Consider the following 16,067-nt stretch of genomic DNA (forward strand, 5'->3'; position numbering starts at 1 on the left):
TTTAGATATGTTGACTTGATTTTATTTAAATAGTGAAGATATATTGTGTTCTAAAATAGTTTTATATTTATCAATGTAGTGATAATTTTTAAATTCTAATTTAATACTAATATAATTTATCATATAAAAATATTTTTTTTGTAGATTTCAAACATTTATTTTAATTATAATTTAAAACATTCATAACACCATTAAATTAAATTAAATAGAGAAATAAATTTGACATATATATTATTTTTCCTAGTATTTATGATTGAATGTAACAACTAAGTAAGATGACAAAGAGGTAGGCTAACATTTGATAGTTTCTTAGGATCGATTCATTTTAGAAGCAATAATTTTTTTTCTTATTTTTTCATTTTTGTTTTCTTATTTTATATCTTCAATTTATTTTTTTAAATATTCTTATAATAATTTTTTGTTCTTTTTTTTTTCATTTCTATTTTCTTATGTCATATGTACATAATAGTTATAAATGTTTTTTTTTAATTTGTTATTTTAATTTGAATTCAAATTATTTTATTAAATATTTTTCTATGTTATATGACTTAAACTCTCTCTCTCTCTCTCTCGGTGTATCGGTTCAAATTAAATTTTACCTATTCAATTTTAATTTACTAATTTCTCATTATATCTTTAGATAATTTTAAATATAATTTAATATAATATTTTATAATCATTATGACCACAAAAAGATGAAACTCCATAAAATTTGAAGATAAGTGTCACGCTTTATTAATGTGTGAAAATACATTAAATAATTATTTATAATTTATTATTATATAATTAGTATAGAATATTATATATTTCAATATAATTATGAAATAAAGAATAATTGAAAATTAAAAAATAAATAATATATTCGAAACACTTTAAGCGTGCGTTAATTTTGATGGATAAACGCGAACATTGCTACTCTAGATTCTCAATGCAATAATAGAGAAATAAATTCCAACGTGAATCACATCAATAAAGTTGTGGCCAACACCATCTAAATAATTATCCAAAATTTAGAAGAAAATAAAACAAATAAATAAAATACAAGTTCGCAATTGATTCCCAGAAAGTTGTCGCACTTGGCAGCATATAACAGTAGTTGCATGTAGTTTCTCGCTCTTAATCTTTGAGAGAGAGAGAAAGATGTGGCTTTTCGGAAGGAGAGGGCAGTCGGGATTTTCAGCTAGCTCTACTGCAGAGGAAGTTACTCAAGGAGTTGATGGCTCTGGCCTCACCGCCATCGTCACTGGTCCATTTCTCTTCCACTGAAATCATAACAAAAATTTCACTGATTTTGATCAAAAAATTTGTGGGCTTCTTCTCTATGTTGCAAAGTTCGTTTTTTGGTGATGGGTTTGTCGTGGACTGTGGGTTTTATTCTGTTTTAATTCTATGTTCTAATTCTTTGATGAGCTAACTGTTTTATATGGTGAAGTTTTATTTATTTATTTATTATTGGTATCAATATTTTTCTTTCTTATTAGATCATGGTTATAGAATAAAGGGGCATTGGCTTGTAAAATTTTCGAACTTTTTTGCACCCCTACTTTAAAATCTGTCTATAAATACCTGAACTTTGTATTTTTTCTGATTTTACACCCAACGAATTTTTATCCTTAAATCGTTGCTGACATGGCAGTTGGATTGATATCCCAAATCATACAATTACATGTTCTAGATCCCACATTGACAATAAAACTATCTGGTTCATTATGCACTTCAAACTTTCCTCTCAATTCGGCTGCCATGTCACCAATGATTTGAGGGTAAAAATTTGTGGGGTGCAAAATCATAAAAAATACAAAGTTCAGGTATTTATAGGCAGATTTTAAAGTTAATTAAGGTGCAAAACAAGAAAATAGAAAAAGTTCTAGTATTTATAGGCCGATACTCCTAGAATAAATCTGATATTAAAAGTTCCCTGATTCTTGGTTATTGAGAAATATGTGTGTACTTTGATTATTGAGTTATGGATTTGAAACTATTGAACTGTGCTCACTCCATGTAGTTCAATACTTGTTTTTGGCTTGGATTCGTTTGAGGCCAGAAAATGTTGAACTTGGAAGTTTGACAGTGGAGAAAATAATTGAGAACAGAGTATCATAGTTGCATTGGAGAGCATATTTATTAGTAGAATCTTGTAGGTTCTCTTTGTCATGGTTGTAAAGCTATGTGCCATTGGTGCTGCAGCTAACATTGAATTCGCATGTGTTTTTCCCTCGAACTTCTCTGGTGCAACTTTAGGCTGTGATTGAGTCCTATATAGTATAATATAACATGGTTTGTGAATCAAACTGTGGCATTACTTTAATATTGAATCAAATGAGATCACATTGAATTGGTCACTAAAAAGTACTTGAACTGTTACACATTGAATGAGAGTCCAAGCACACCATAAGATTGAGGGCTGTAGCAATATTCCTTGAACTAAACCGATTTTATGTGGATATCTATTGATTGAACTGAAAACTTTTCCTAGTATGTGGCTTGGAAGGGATGGAAATCATGATGATTGTATTCATGTTCTGATTTTCTGTGCTTTGATCTTGTCCATCTATCAGGAGCAACAAGTGGCATTGGAGAAGAAACTGCTCGAGTCCTGGCATTACGCGGTGTTCGTGTAATTATGGCAGTGCGTAATCTGGAGACCTCTAGAAAGATCAAAGAAACAATAATCAATGAATTCTCTGATGCTAAAATTGATGTTATGGAACTCGATCTTTCCTCTTTTGCATCTGTTAGGAAATTTGTATCGGAATACAACTCTTCGAGGCTTCCCTTAAACCTCCTCATGTGAGTTTCCTATAATCTATGATCTTAAGTTGAAGCACATATACCTATGGTCTCGAACACTCACTATGTCTTTTTTTTTGTTTCATCATAATTTAAGACTTTTTAGGGCATTTTTCTTAGATGAAGATTGTTGTGTCCTGTATACTGACATCTTTTCTTATTTAAAAGTAACAATGCAGGGGTTATGGCTACACCCTTCATGCTTTCACATGACAATATAGAATTGCAATTTGCAACGAACCATCTAGGTATGCTTTCATGTACTTCTTTCCCCTCAAATTTCAAAGGTAGCTTTTGGCACTGTTCTGTTTTATATGATCTTTTGAATTCTTTTAAGATTGATAATTCACTATGCACAGTGCTTTGTGCCATACCAAAAGCGAAAAGATTTGGTTTCTTATAACTAAATTGTGACTTAATTCTTTTTGGACTGAGAAAACTGACAAATGACATCTTAAATCTATATATTACACTAAAAGTTCTGTAATACCCGGGCTTTTGATGACGTGTTTAATTGCTTAAGTTTGAGTAATTAGGGTATAGATCCTTTGTTTGATTACTTTGTACATAGATGATGAGTTATGAAGTTTTTTTTTTTTTTTTTTTTTAAAAGATGTTGAGATGTTCTTTTGATGATGTTTGGATGATGTGAGATTTTATATCCGAAATTGAGTTTGAGTATTCGAATAATTCGAGATAATTATTTGAATGAGAACGGTGAACTCGGAAGTGAGATCTGAGTCCGTTAAGACGTTTTTGAAAATTTTGACTTTTTGACGATGAATAGTAAAATACTGCTATTTCGTCTTTTTGTCGACTTTCAAAATCTTACGTGCACGTCATCGAGAAATATTCTTAGTTTTTCGATACGAGTCCAATAATGAAAGTTTTTATTTTTGGATGACGAGTGAATAGTAAATTGTGATTTCTCGATAAACGAACCGAGCTCGTTTATCAGAATTTCGAGAACGAGCTTGCGTTTTCTATATTTATATAGAATTACGAGTATAATGAAAGTGAGTAAGAGTTGAGAGGGCGAGTAACGAAGAGTATGGGTAGTTAGTCGTTAAAACGAGACGAAACGAGATATTTAACGACTAACGGGTTAATATCCTAAATATCCTACCTACCCATTACTACCCCACCCAACCGCCCAAAACCCCTTTCCCCTCACTAACTCACGTTGATATCAGCCACAACACTCATTCTCTATCTCTCTCTCACACACTCACACTCAAACACGCCAAACACCATTTTTAGCTTGGACGGAGGTTTCAAGCTCCGATTTGAGCACCGAGACGAGCGCCGATCATCTTTTCGATCACGTATCTAAGTAGGTCATTTTGGGAAGTAACGACTTGAGGGAGAGAGTGACGTTACTCATTGATACAGAGACACAACGAGGTGGGCATTACTTTTACTATATGTATATAGAGATCCCCTGCGTGTCGTAGGCCTCTTATACGAATGAATGCATGAGATGATTTAACTGTTAATTTCAGTTTTATATATCTATCAAACGAGTTTAATGCTACCTTTGAGCAAGTTATTTCATGACAAAATCTTTGAGTTAAAGTTATTTCAAGTATTGTCTTGCCATAAAATATTTAAATTTTAGTATGATATCTATCTGCTTTGGCTTTGCCAATGATGCAATCGAATTCGGGTCCTGAGCAGTTGATAGCTATCCTGTCAGGGCTAGTGTACACCAGTGACCGTGAGTCATCTAGCGGGTTGGCCGGTCAAGTGACCGTGAGAGGTGGCCACCTCTCCGGCACACAGTTTCAGATATGATAGATTACAAAAGAACTTAGTCTGATCAGACGAACTTTAAGAATCACAAATGAACTTAGTAAGCTTGGGCCTTTTTAGCGAAAAACTCCCTTGTTGTACTGATTATGATGGCATGACAATTTATAGTTTTGAAGCATGTATTTTTATACCTAGGCATACGTGCCCACTGAGTGCTTTTGTACTCAGCCCTGCATATGTTTTCTAAATGTGCAGGTTGAGCTGATGTGATGATGGTGCTGCAATGAACGGAGTCTCCAGGGTTGTTAATAAATAGTTAACCTGTCTAGAATATGTCTTCATACATATGTCTAGCTACTTTCCGCTGCAAGATGTTGTTGATGTTATAGTATGTTATGTCATACTTTGAGTCTTAAGAGAATGGTTGCATATGATGTATAACTTGATTAATGATATTAATTAACTTTTATGCAGTCTTTCATAGACTGTTTTCAATTGAGTATTAATGAATAAAAATGACGAGTTTTATTAAGATGAGTAAGTTTTACGGCTATAAATGACGCCCCTTTTCTTCCCCTTCTTCTTTAACCCCATCCCTAGTCGTGGATCACTCGGCCTAACTATCCCTAGTTAGGGCGGGCTGTGACAGAGTGGTATCAGAGCGAAGGAAAGCTCTGAATTAGAAGTCTTGAGTTTAGTCTAGAATGAGTCACTAGACTAATAGTTATTAACAACCGTGAGCTCAGCGCACCATCACACCAGGCTCAACGAGGTATGTAAAATTTCAAAGTTTATTTGACGTTAAATTTTGAAGAGTATGATGTTGAGGTTATATGATGAGTTATGATGTTACACTTTAAAGGTGCATAGTTTGAGTTTGAGGATGACAACATGATTAATAATGAGTTATTATGTTGTAAGAGCATATGTTGATGTTACATGATGAATCATGAGAGCGTTTATATCATATGATGTTATATGATTGAGGATGCATAATTATGAGTTATGATGTGATGTATTTGAGATGTTTTGTGATGAGAATTGTTTGAGCAGTTGTGATAAGTCACGATGATTTAGATGAAGGAATCTAATGTCATTGTTAAGAGAGATTGTTTTTACTAAGTAGAAGGATGAAAATGAGAACTTAGAGCTAAAGCTTGAGAGAATTAGCAATTGCTTTATGTACTTGTTGGTTTGAGTTATGAGTTTGAGTTATGAGCTTGAGTATAATAGCATGATTAATGATGAGTTATTAGCATGCTGCAATGAGATATTGTACGATATGTTGAGTTATTTTGTGACGCGAGTTTTGCTCACGCAACCTTAATGGTACTTGAGGAGGTATCATGAGCCATAGTCTTTGGAGATGGCTTTGAGATAGAATTGTTGAGTTGTCTTACTGAGTCACGATGATTTAGATTAAGGGATCTAATATCATTGTTTAGAGAGATTCCCTACTAAGTAAAGACGGGACGAGATGAGAATTTAGATGTTTTGAGATTGAGTTTTAAGATAACAGTACTACTTAATAGGAGTTTTGCTAAGTTATGTTTTGTTTATTTCTGTTGCTGGAGCCAACTAGAGTTAGTTCCTAGAGTCACCTTTAAGTTCTCCTTATAGGTTGGCCAGGACTGTTGGCACTGCACGAAAGTGGACTGTTGTGAGATTGAACTCAGGAAAGATCGGATACGAGGACGAGGCGTACAATATGTGGTACAGAGATACCCTAGCAGATTTTCAAACACATGTTCATAGACTATGAAAGGATGAAAGCCTTATGGTTGTTACTAGACTGGATGGCATCGTGCACCTAGTCCCCGTGCTACCAATCGAGTGGTAGGATTGAGCAAGGAAGAAAGCCACTCAATATGATGGGACATGTCGTCTTGAGCATTGGACCCACAGGAGATGGGATTTGTTACAGATACCCAGATTTTCTATGCGGATCTACTGACCGGATGCCTGTTTTCTACTAGGGACTCTAGAAGAGTGTAGTAGATATCGAGTCGATCCTTGAGTATCAGTTACCAAAGATGATAAAATGATAAACGATAATGAGGATGAGAAGTAGCCGAGGAGGGCTAGAGTTGATGAGGATGAGAAGAGAAGTCGATGTAGGCTAGAGCTAAGGATGATCTTGAGAGTATGCGCAGTACACCCTCGTTTTTGATTAGTTGCAATTACATTGCGATGTATATAACTTACTTAGGAGATACTGGTACTTGAGATTTTGACATGATGATAGATAAGCATGCGAATTTAGTACCCTACTGATGTTAAATAGATGGATGTTCCTAGTGTGCTAAAGTAGCAACTAGATAAGTTAACTGGTAGCAATTACCGTAGGAGGTCCAGACCGAGACATAGTACTATTAATGGTGTCGATTTAGAAGGAACATTACGATAGATACTATGGTTTTTGTAGGGTTTAAATAACCCCTTTATGTAAGCCCTCTAAAAAGAGGCATTCTACTGATGGATATATTAGGTTGACCAGAGTGGTCTTTTTGTTAGCATTTCGTGAGTGCTTATTGCCTTACAGATGAATGTTAAGGTGACCGTGAGGGTTTCCTTAAAGTTGAGTTAGTAAATTGAACTTGAGTTTTGAGGATGCTTAGAGCGTTGGTCGAGTTGAGTTTTCCTTTTGTGATTTCAAAAATGCCTCAAAAATGTCATCAAGAGTGTGATGTGAAGGATAGGCGGGATAATACTCCGCCACCACCACCGCAACATGAGAGGAGAGTCGAAAAATATTGAACTTTCGAAACAAGAGTCTAGAACATAGGACCCTGAGTTTAAGCTTTTAGCTTGCTGGTGTGAACTTAAGTTTTGTTATGTATAGTATGTTGAGGGTTTAGAAGACACAGAATTTCCAAGTTCGGGATAGTATATCCCGTGTGACTGGGGAGTGATTATGTTGGACCTGGCCAGTCCGCATGATCCAAATCTCAGTAGACGTGTTTTGGGTTTATAAACCCATGTGTTTCAACTTTCGGTTGAAAAGCCAGATGGGTTCTTACTCTAGGTCATTTTTGTTCGACCTGGTAGTTACTTCATTCTACCATCTGGTCATTCATTTGAGTCTCTTGAACAATTTGTTTTGATGTCATTCTAGGGTTGAACCCTTACAACTTTTGAGTTATCCTAGTAGATTCTTTTGATGTATAAGACTAGTGAGAGGCACGTCAGAGGACTTTAACACCCGAGCAACTGGTAAACTACACCTGAGAACAATTCAAGGCTACTCTTGAGAAATATGTACCAAGGAGTACAGTAAGCAGCAAGAGGCTGACTATCGAAGTTTGATGCAAGGAAAGAAATCGGTTGTAGAGTATAACCGAGAATTCTGTGAGCTATCACGATTTGCTCATCAGAAGATGGATACTGATGATGAGATGTCTGAGTTTTATGTGCCGGTTTAAGGCAGGACTTTAAGGTAGTATTGGGCAAGTTATTGGATGCATCAGTTAGAATCCTGTTTAATACAGGAGCCTCGCATTCTTTAAGTGTTTGAAGCATATTACCTTCAAACTCGAACCAAAACGAGCTAGTCCCAAGTTGAGAGTAATCACTCCTGTAGGAAGAGCTACTACAGTTTCTCACATGATTTCTAAATTAGAGTTTGAGTTAGGATCACTAAAGATGAAAACAAGAACCTTGCACTTAATGCCTATGTGGAACGTAGACATTATTCTAAGGATGGACTGGTTAGCAGAGAACTTTGCCCCGATTGATTGTAAGAAGAGACAGATAACTTTCCAACCACCTGGGAAGGAACAGACATGTTTTCACGACATTGATAGAAAGAAGAGAATTCCAATCATTTCGGCACTTCAGGCGTCGAAATTGGTAAAGAAGAAAGGAGCACAAGCTTACCTAGTTTACTTGAATGATGAAGGAGAATCAAGTAAAAACTTTGAGGATGTAGTAGTGGTAAGGGAATATAGAGATGTATTTCCCGAGGTCTTACCAGGATTGCCACCAACAAGATAGTTGGAGTTCACTATCGACCTAGAACCTGGATCAGCACTAGTGTCGAAGGCACCCTATAGAATGGCGCCTAAGGAGCTACAAGAGCTGAAGATTCAGCTACAAGAATTGCTCGAGTTAGGTTTTATTAGACGTAGTGTATCCCCGTGGGGAGCACCCGTCTTTTTGTCAAAAAGAAGGATGACACGTTGAGAATGTGCATAGATTATCGAGAGCTGAATAAATTGACACTCAAGAACAAATATCCTTTGCCGAGGATAGATGACTTGTTTGATCAATTACGAGGAGCGAGTTTTTCTTGAAAGTTGACTTGAGATCATAATACCACTAGTTCAAATTTTGACAGGAGGATACACCTAAGACAGGTTTTCAAATGAGGTATGAGCACTATGAGTTCATAGTTATGCCATTCGGTTTGACGAAGGCACCAGTAGTTTTCATGGATCACATGAATCGAGTGTTCCATCAATAACTGGATAAATTTATCCTAGTTTTCATAGATGATATTCTCATCTATTCGAAGAATGAGCAGGAGCGCCAAAACATTTGAGAACGATGTTGGAAACGCTAAGAGTTGAGAAGCTTTTTGCCAAATTCACCAAGTGCGAGTTTTGGTTGAACGAAGTAACTTTTGTAGGACATATTGTATCATCCGAAAGAATTAAAGTTGACCCCGTCAAGGTACAAGTTGTACATGAGTGGAGATCACCAACTACGCCTAACGAGATTCGCAACTTTTTAGGTTTAGCAGGATACTATCAGAGGTTTATTAAAGGATTTTCCATGATAGCAAGACCGAGAAAAGAAGTTAAGTACAATTGGAAAGAGGAGTGTAAAGAGAGTTTTTAAGAGCTTAAAGGAAATTGACTACAGCACCAGTGCTGCTAGTCCCGGAAATGGATAAAGAGTATACCATCTACACAGATGCGTCAAAGAATGGGCTAGGATGTGTTTTGATGCAAGAAGGAAGAGTTATAGTCTATGCATCACGACAACTTAGATCCCACGAGATAAATTATCCAATGCATGATTTAGAGCTTGCAGCCGTTGTGCATGCCCAAAAAAAAAAAAAAAAAAAAATTTGGAGACATCATCTCTACGGAGTTAGATGTGAGATTTTCACGGACCACAAAACTTTGAAATACTTTTTCAAGCATAAGGATATTAACATGAGGCAAATGAGATGGCTCGAATTAGTAAAGGATGTTAACTGCGACATTAACTATCACCCTGGCAAGGCCAATGTAGTAGCCAATGCATTGAGCCGAAAGGTCTCGTCAAAGTTAGGATGTATTCTCACGAGAGAGGATGAGCTTATAAAGGACTTTGACAAGATGAGGATAGAGATGATAAAACCACCAGGGACGATAGCAAGTATTGTTGCGACGATGCCTAGTTTGAGGAAAATGGTGATTGAAGCACAAGGAAAGATGAGACAATGAACAAGTTACGAGGAAGGATAAGAGCAGGAGATCTCAAGAGTTACAAAAAAAAAAAAAAAAAATCAGACAATGCTATCTTATTTGAGGGGAGAAGATGCATTCCCCGCGATGATGAACTTAAGAATACGATCATGAGTGAGACTCATAACACGCCTTACACCGCCCACCCAGGAGGCACAAAGATGTATCAGGTTGTAAAAAAATAGATTTTTGTGGGACGGAATGAAATGAGACATAGCTTCGTTTGTAGAGCGATGCTTAGCTTGTCAGCAAGTGAAAGCATTACACCAACGACCCTATGGGAAGTTAAAACCGTTGGAGATTCCCGAGTGAAAATGGGATCACATAGCGATGGATTTTGTGACAGCTTTACCCAAAAGTCAAAGAGGAAATACAGCAATTTGGGTGATTGTAGATCGACTAACAAAATCTGCACATTTCATACCGATCCTAATTGCGTATGGACCAGATAAGTTATCACAATTGTACGTTCGTGAGATTATAAGATTGCATTGAGTACCGGTGTAGATCACCTCAGAAAGAGAAAAAAAAAATTTACATCACGTTTTTGGATGAGTTACAGAAAGAGTTGGGTACAAGGATGAATTTTAGCATAGCAGGCGATAGAAGATATTATAGGAACTACTATCCTTGATAGAGGAGTAAATCGGGAGAATGTGTTGCCACTAATTGAGTTTACCTATAAGATGTGAGACAAAGTTTCGAGATAGGAGACAAAGTTTTCTTGAAGGTTTCACCCTCAAAGGGGATGAATAGATTTGGAGTTAAAGGACAGCTTAGACCCAGAGTTATAAGTCCTTACGAGATATTGCAAAAGATAGGTCCAATAGCGTATAGGTTGGCTTTGCCACCTAGCTTTGGAAATGTGCATAACGTGTTTCACGTGTCACAATTGAGAGGATATATATTTTCGACTCAAACCATGTGGTTTACTAAGAAGAAATGATCTTAGAACCAGACTTGAGTTATGAAGAGAGACCTCAGATGATGTTAGATCATAAAATTCGGCAATTGAGTAATAAGTCGATTGCATTGGATAAGGTCCAATGGAGATATGATAGTTAGAAAGAAGTGGAAAGAGAGCTTGAGGATAAGATGTGAGAGAAGTACCCGAAACATTTACAAGAGGTACAAATTTCGGGACGAAATTTATTTTAAGGGGGAAGGTATGTAATACCCGGGCTTTTGATGACGTGTTTAATTGCTTAAGTTTGAGTAATTAGGGTATAGATCCCTTGTTTGATTACTTTGTACATAGATGATGAGTTATGAAGTTTTTTTTTTTTTTTTTTTAAAAAGATGTTGAGATGTTCTTTTGATGATGTTTGGATGATGTGAGATTTTATATCCGAAATTGAGTTTGAGTATTCGAATAATTCGAGATAATTATTTGAATGAGAACGGTGAACTCGGAAGTGAGATCTGAGTCCGTTAAGACGTTTTTGAAAATTTTGACTTTTTGACGATAAATAGTAAAATACTGCTATTTCGTCTTTTTGTCGACTTTCAAAATCTTACGTGCACGTCATCGAGAAATATTCTTAGTTTTTCGATACGAGTCCAATAATGAAAGTTTTTATTTTTGGATGACGAGTGAATAGTAAATTGTGATTTCTCGATAAACGAACCGAGCTCGTTTATCAGAATTTCGAGAACGAGCTTGCGTTTTCTATATTTATATAGAATTACGAGTATAATGAAAGTGAGTAAGAGTTGAGAGGGCGAGTAACGAAGAGTATGGGTAGTTAGTCGTTAAAACGAGACGAAACGAGATATTTAACGACTAACGGGTTAATATCCTAAATATCCTACCTACCCATTACTACCTCACCCAACCGCCCAAAACCCCTTTCCCCTCACTAACTCACGTTGATATCAGCCACAACACTCATTCTCTATCTCTCTCTCACACACTCACACTCAAACACGCCAAACACCATTTTTAGCTTGGACGGAGGTTTCAAGCTCCGATTTGAGCACCGAGACGAGCGCCGATCATCTTTTCGATCACGTATCTAAGTAGGTCATTTTGGGAAGTAACGACTTGAGGGAGAGAGTGACGTTACTCATTGATACAGAGACACAACGAGGTGGGCATTACTTTTACTATATGTATATAGAGATCCCCTGCGTGTCGTAGGCCTCTTATACGAATGAATGCATGAGATGATTTAACTGTTAATTTCAGTTTTATATATCTATCAAACGAGTTTAATGCTACCTTTGAGCAAGTTATTTCATGACAAAATCTTTGAGTTAAAGTTATTTCAAGTATTGTCTTGCCATAAAATATTTAAATTTTAGTATGATATCTATCTGCTTTGGCTTTGCCAATGATGCAATCGAATTCGGGTCCTGAGCAGTTGATAGCTATCCTGTCAGGGCTAGTGTACACCAGTGACCGTGAGTCATCTAGCGGGTTGGCCGGTCAAGTGACCGTGAGAGGTGGCCACCTCTCCGGCACACAGTTTCAGATATGATAGATTACAAAAGAACTTAGTCTGATCAGACGAACTTTAAGAATCACAAATGAACTTAGTAAGCTTGGGCCTTTTTAGCGAAAAACTCCCTTGTTGTACTGATTATGATGGCATGACAATTTATAGTTTTGAAGCATGTATTTTTATACCTAGGCATACGTGCCCACTGAGTGCTTTTGTACTCAGCCCTGCATATGTTTTCTAAATGTGCAGGTTGAGCTGATGTGATGATGGTGCTGCAATGAACGGAGTCTCCAGGGTTGTTAATAAATAGTTAACCTGTCTAGAATATGTCTTCATACATATGTCTAGCTACTTTCCGCTGCAAGATGTTGTTGATGTTATAGTATGTTATGTCATACTTTGAGTCTTAAGAGAATGGTTGCATATGATGTATAACTTGATTAATGATATTAATTAACTTTTATGCAGTCTTTCATAGACTGTTTTCAATTGAGTATTAATGAATAAAAATGACGAGTTTTATTAAGATGAGTAAGTTTTACGGCTATAAATGACGCCCCTTTTCTTCCCCTTCTTCTTTAACCCCATCCCTAGTCGTGGATCACTCGGCCTAACTATCCCTAGTTAGGGCGGGCTGTGACAAGTTCATTTTGCTTTTGTCAGATTAACATTTACTTCAAAAATATCTAAATGTGCATAGCATAGGGTTTATGTTTTTAGTTGACGTTTACTTGTTTTTAGTTGCAACTAAAAGAATAAAGCTGTTAGCGACTATGTCGCTGATCTTTTGCTTTTGCCTCAGGTCATTTTCTATTGACAAATCTTCTATTGGAAACTATGAAGAAGACTGCACGTGAAAGTGGGAAAGAAGGAAGAATTGTCAATGTTTCATCAGAGAGTCATCGGTTTGGGTATCGTGAAGGCATCCGCTTTGATAAGATCAACGACGAGTCAAGGTATGATCTTAGCATTAGTGATTTGAAATACCATAAAAGAGTTTTATATGATTGTTCAGAAACGGTTTCTTGAAGTATCATTGCAAATTTTTCATAGCGATGCTGAGTTAATGTCATCAGATGAATTATTTGAGGTAGGAATCATACACATTACCTTAAGAAGTGTGGTAAAATAACTACCATGTCCATATTTAATTTTATGCACTCTTTGATTTCCAAAAGAGACCGACCTTTTGAATATGGTATTATTGCTCCACAGTTACAATGGCTGGTACGCATATGGACAGTCCAAGCTGGCTAACATATTGCACGCTAATGAACTCGCGAGGCGCTTTCAGGTAATCAATATCGTGGCATTTCAGGAGGAACGATAACAATGGGTGCATTCTGCAGCATGCTCTGTTTTCAATTTGTAAAAAAAAAATAGTTTAGTGAAGTGTCGCAACATTGGGTTTTTATTCTAGCTATTACAGGAAGAAGGGATCAAAATAACTGCTAACTCACTACATCCGGGAGCAATCTCCACCAACCTTCTGCAGCATCATGGCCTCTTAGCAAGTTACCATCGACTCCTCTACTTGTCTTGGAAGAAGATCCAATTTGTTTTTATGGTGGTGTGAAATTTGTGTGTTTTCTCATTTGCAGGCATAGGTCAATTTCTTGGTGAGTACTTCCTCAAAAATATTCCTCAGGTTGGTTAAACCCTTTTCTTATTTCAATTCCGTGGTCCATGTATAAGGAAGCAACGTCGCCTTCAACTTGACTCGTTCCTCGTTTCGTGCAGGGAGCAGCGACGACGTGTTATGTGGCTTTGCATCCACAAGTTGAAGGAGTGAGCGGTGAGTATTTTTCGGACAGCAACGTCGCGCGGCCGTCGGAACGGGCCAGGGATGCTCAGCTGGCTAAAAACCTGTGGAACTTCAGCTTGGAATTGACGAACCCTAAATAGTTTCACTTTGATTCCTCGAATCTTGTTGTCATCACTTGTAAACAAATGTCATCTCATGTTATAGGTCGGTCACAGTTTTATTCTCTTCATAGATTTCACCATGTTGATGCATGCTTGATATTTATGGTTTTAATTCTATTAATTTGGCACTCGAAATTATTCATAACCTTAGTATCAAGATGATACCAGACATGATGGATTGTGTCAATTTTTTTGTTCTCGATGTAAATCTGAACAAATATAAAAACTTTTGTGTTTGTGGACTAATTGCTTTGTCTACCTATGAGAGCACCTAATACCTTTAAAATCTATTTTTTATTCAAAAAAGTATATGTGTTTGTGGACTAATTGCTTTGTCTACCTATGAGAGCACCTAATACCTTTAAAATCTATTTTTTATTCAAAAAAGTATGTGTTTGTGAATTTCATTTTTGTCATCTCATATTGATTTGTAGTAATAACTAATAAGATGGTACGATGTTTCTTTCCGTTATTCTCTTCTAGGATTGTGTTCTTCTCTAACTGCATTGAAACTCGTGATGCTTGACTAATTTTATTGAAACAATATGAAGGTTCGACAAATATTAGAGGAATCAAATCGCTAATATTAACCATTAAGTTTGAAATCATGAGAATTATGAAACCATTCTTATGAGAATTATGAAACCATTCTTACATATCATGAAAAATTATGTGAGATCTCGAATGAAATTGTTAGTCTTGAAAATCGATGTCATTTAATTCGATGTTCGCTGTGTATCACACGAACGAACGTAATAATAATAATAATAATAATAATAATAATAATAATAATAATAATAATAATAATAATAATAATAATAATAATAATAATAATAATAATAATAATAATATTTTACGACAGCAAAGGAGTTTTTGTTGCCATTGGTGTGGGTCGAAATGACGAGGGTCGTGGAAGGATGTTGCTCTTTTGCTCGATCCACCTTATCTTTTCGGCGTCTAAAATTGAAGGTTGAAACAAATTTATTAAATAGTTATTAATTTAAGGGTTAAGATGCAGATGCACCCCTAGGGTTAGAGGCCACTATAGCGTATGCCCCTCCATAGTTAATATTGGATCAAATAAGTCCCCGAATTCCAAAAAATTAAACAATTAAACCCTACGACTAAACGGCCGTTTGACCCCGTTAGTTTTATTTTTTATTTTTTAATTTCAAAAATTCACTATCTATTTTCGTTGGGGGGCTCTGGCCACTCGTTGGGATTTCATCCACCAAAAAAGCGTCGGAGGCACAAGGGAAATGAAGAAAAAAGAGAAATAAAGAGTGAAGGCTGCGGCTCGGTGACCTCGACTAGAGGCCGGACGACGCCAAGCAGACAGGGCGAGGGCGGCGCGGCAGTGGCTCGTTGACCTCGAACCCTTAATTGGGGGTTAGGGAAGGGGGAGAGCAGACGGGCAAATTTGTGGGGTTGGGGAGAGGGGAGGAAACATGCGGATATTCGGGGGAGGGGAAGAAGACGAGAATGGGTTTTGGGTGGGGGAAGCTTGTGGGATTCTTGGTGGGGGTGGGGTAGCGGATGAGAATTTGGGGTGGGGGTAGGAAGGGGCAGACGTGATGTTTGTCATGGGAGAGCTCGGTGATGAGCTACGGATTCGCAGATCACATACTGCATTTTCTTCGATTCAGAGAGGTTCCGCTGTGGGAACTGGCTCTCAAGGTAGCCTTCTAGCTCTGTGGAGCAT

The 16,067-nt window shown here is 36.7% G+C and overlaps 2 protein-coding genes and 2 long non-coding RNA genes across 6 annotated transcripts in view; 3 read left to right on the forward strand and 1 right to left on the reverse strand.

Moving 5' to 3' along the window:
* The window catches only part of LOC130994894 (uncharacterized), a 1,167,164-nt gene that overhangs the window by 35,908 nt on the left and 1,115,189 nt on the right, over window positions 1–16,067 (reverse strand). The gene's annotated exons all lie outside the window — the stretch shown is intronic.
* On the forward strand, window positions 959–14,611 carry LOC130994914 (short-chain dehydrogenase TIC 32, chloroplastic-like). 3 transcript variants are annotated; one of them, XM_057920049.1, is made up of 8 exons: window positions 959–1,246; window positions 2,559–2,790; window positions 2,959–3,038; window positions 13,242–13,395; window positions 13,655–13,733; window positions 13,860–13,953; window positions 14,041–14,087; window positions 14,180–14,611. In XM_057920049.1, the coding sequence occupies exons 1-8, from the start codon at window positions 1,141–1,143 to the stop codon at window positions 14,342–14,344; spliced, it is 957 nt and encodes a 318-aa protein (XP_057776032.1). In that variant the 5' UTR covers window positions 959–1,140; the 3' UTR covers window positions 14,345–14,611. The 3 variants fall into 3 exon arrangements, with proteins under 3 accessions (XP_057776032.1, XP_057776035.1, XP_057776033.1); XM_057920052.1 differs by having other exon boundaries at window positions 13,869–13,953; XM_057920050.1 differs by having other exon boundaries at window positions 2,962–3,038.
* On the forward strand, window positions 3,445–5,074 carry LOC130994994 (uncharacterized). Its single transcript, XR_009091974.1, has 2 exons — window positions 3,445–4,194; window positions 4,798–5,074. It is a non-coding gene; the product is annotated as an uncharacterized LOC130994994 (long non-coding RNA).
* LOC130994991 (uncharacterized) lies at window positions 11,876–12,965 on the forward strand. Its single transcript, XR_009091971.1, has 2 exons — window positions 11,876–12,085; window positions 12,689–12,965. It is a non-coding gene; the product is annotated as an uncharacterized LOC130994991 (long non-coding RNA).

Source organism: Salvia miltiorrhiza, chromosome 7 (genome assembly GCF_028751815.1).
Source record: "Salvia miltiorrhiza cultivar Shanhuang (shh) chromosome 7, IMPLAD_Smil_shh, whole genome shotgun sequence".
NCBI classification, from domain to species: domain Eukaryota; kingdom Viridiplantae; phylum Streptophyta; class Magnoliopsida; order Lamiales; family Lamiaceae; genus Salvia; species Salvia miltiorrhiza.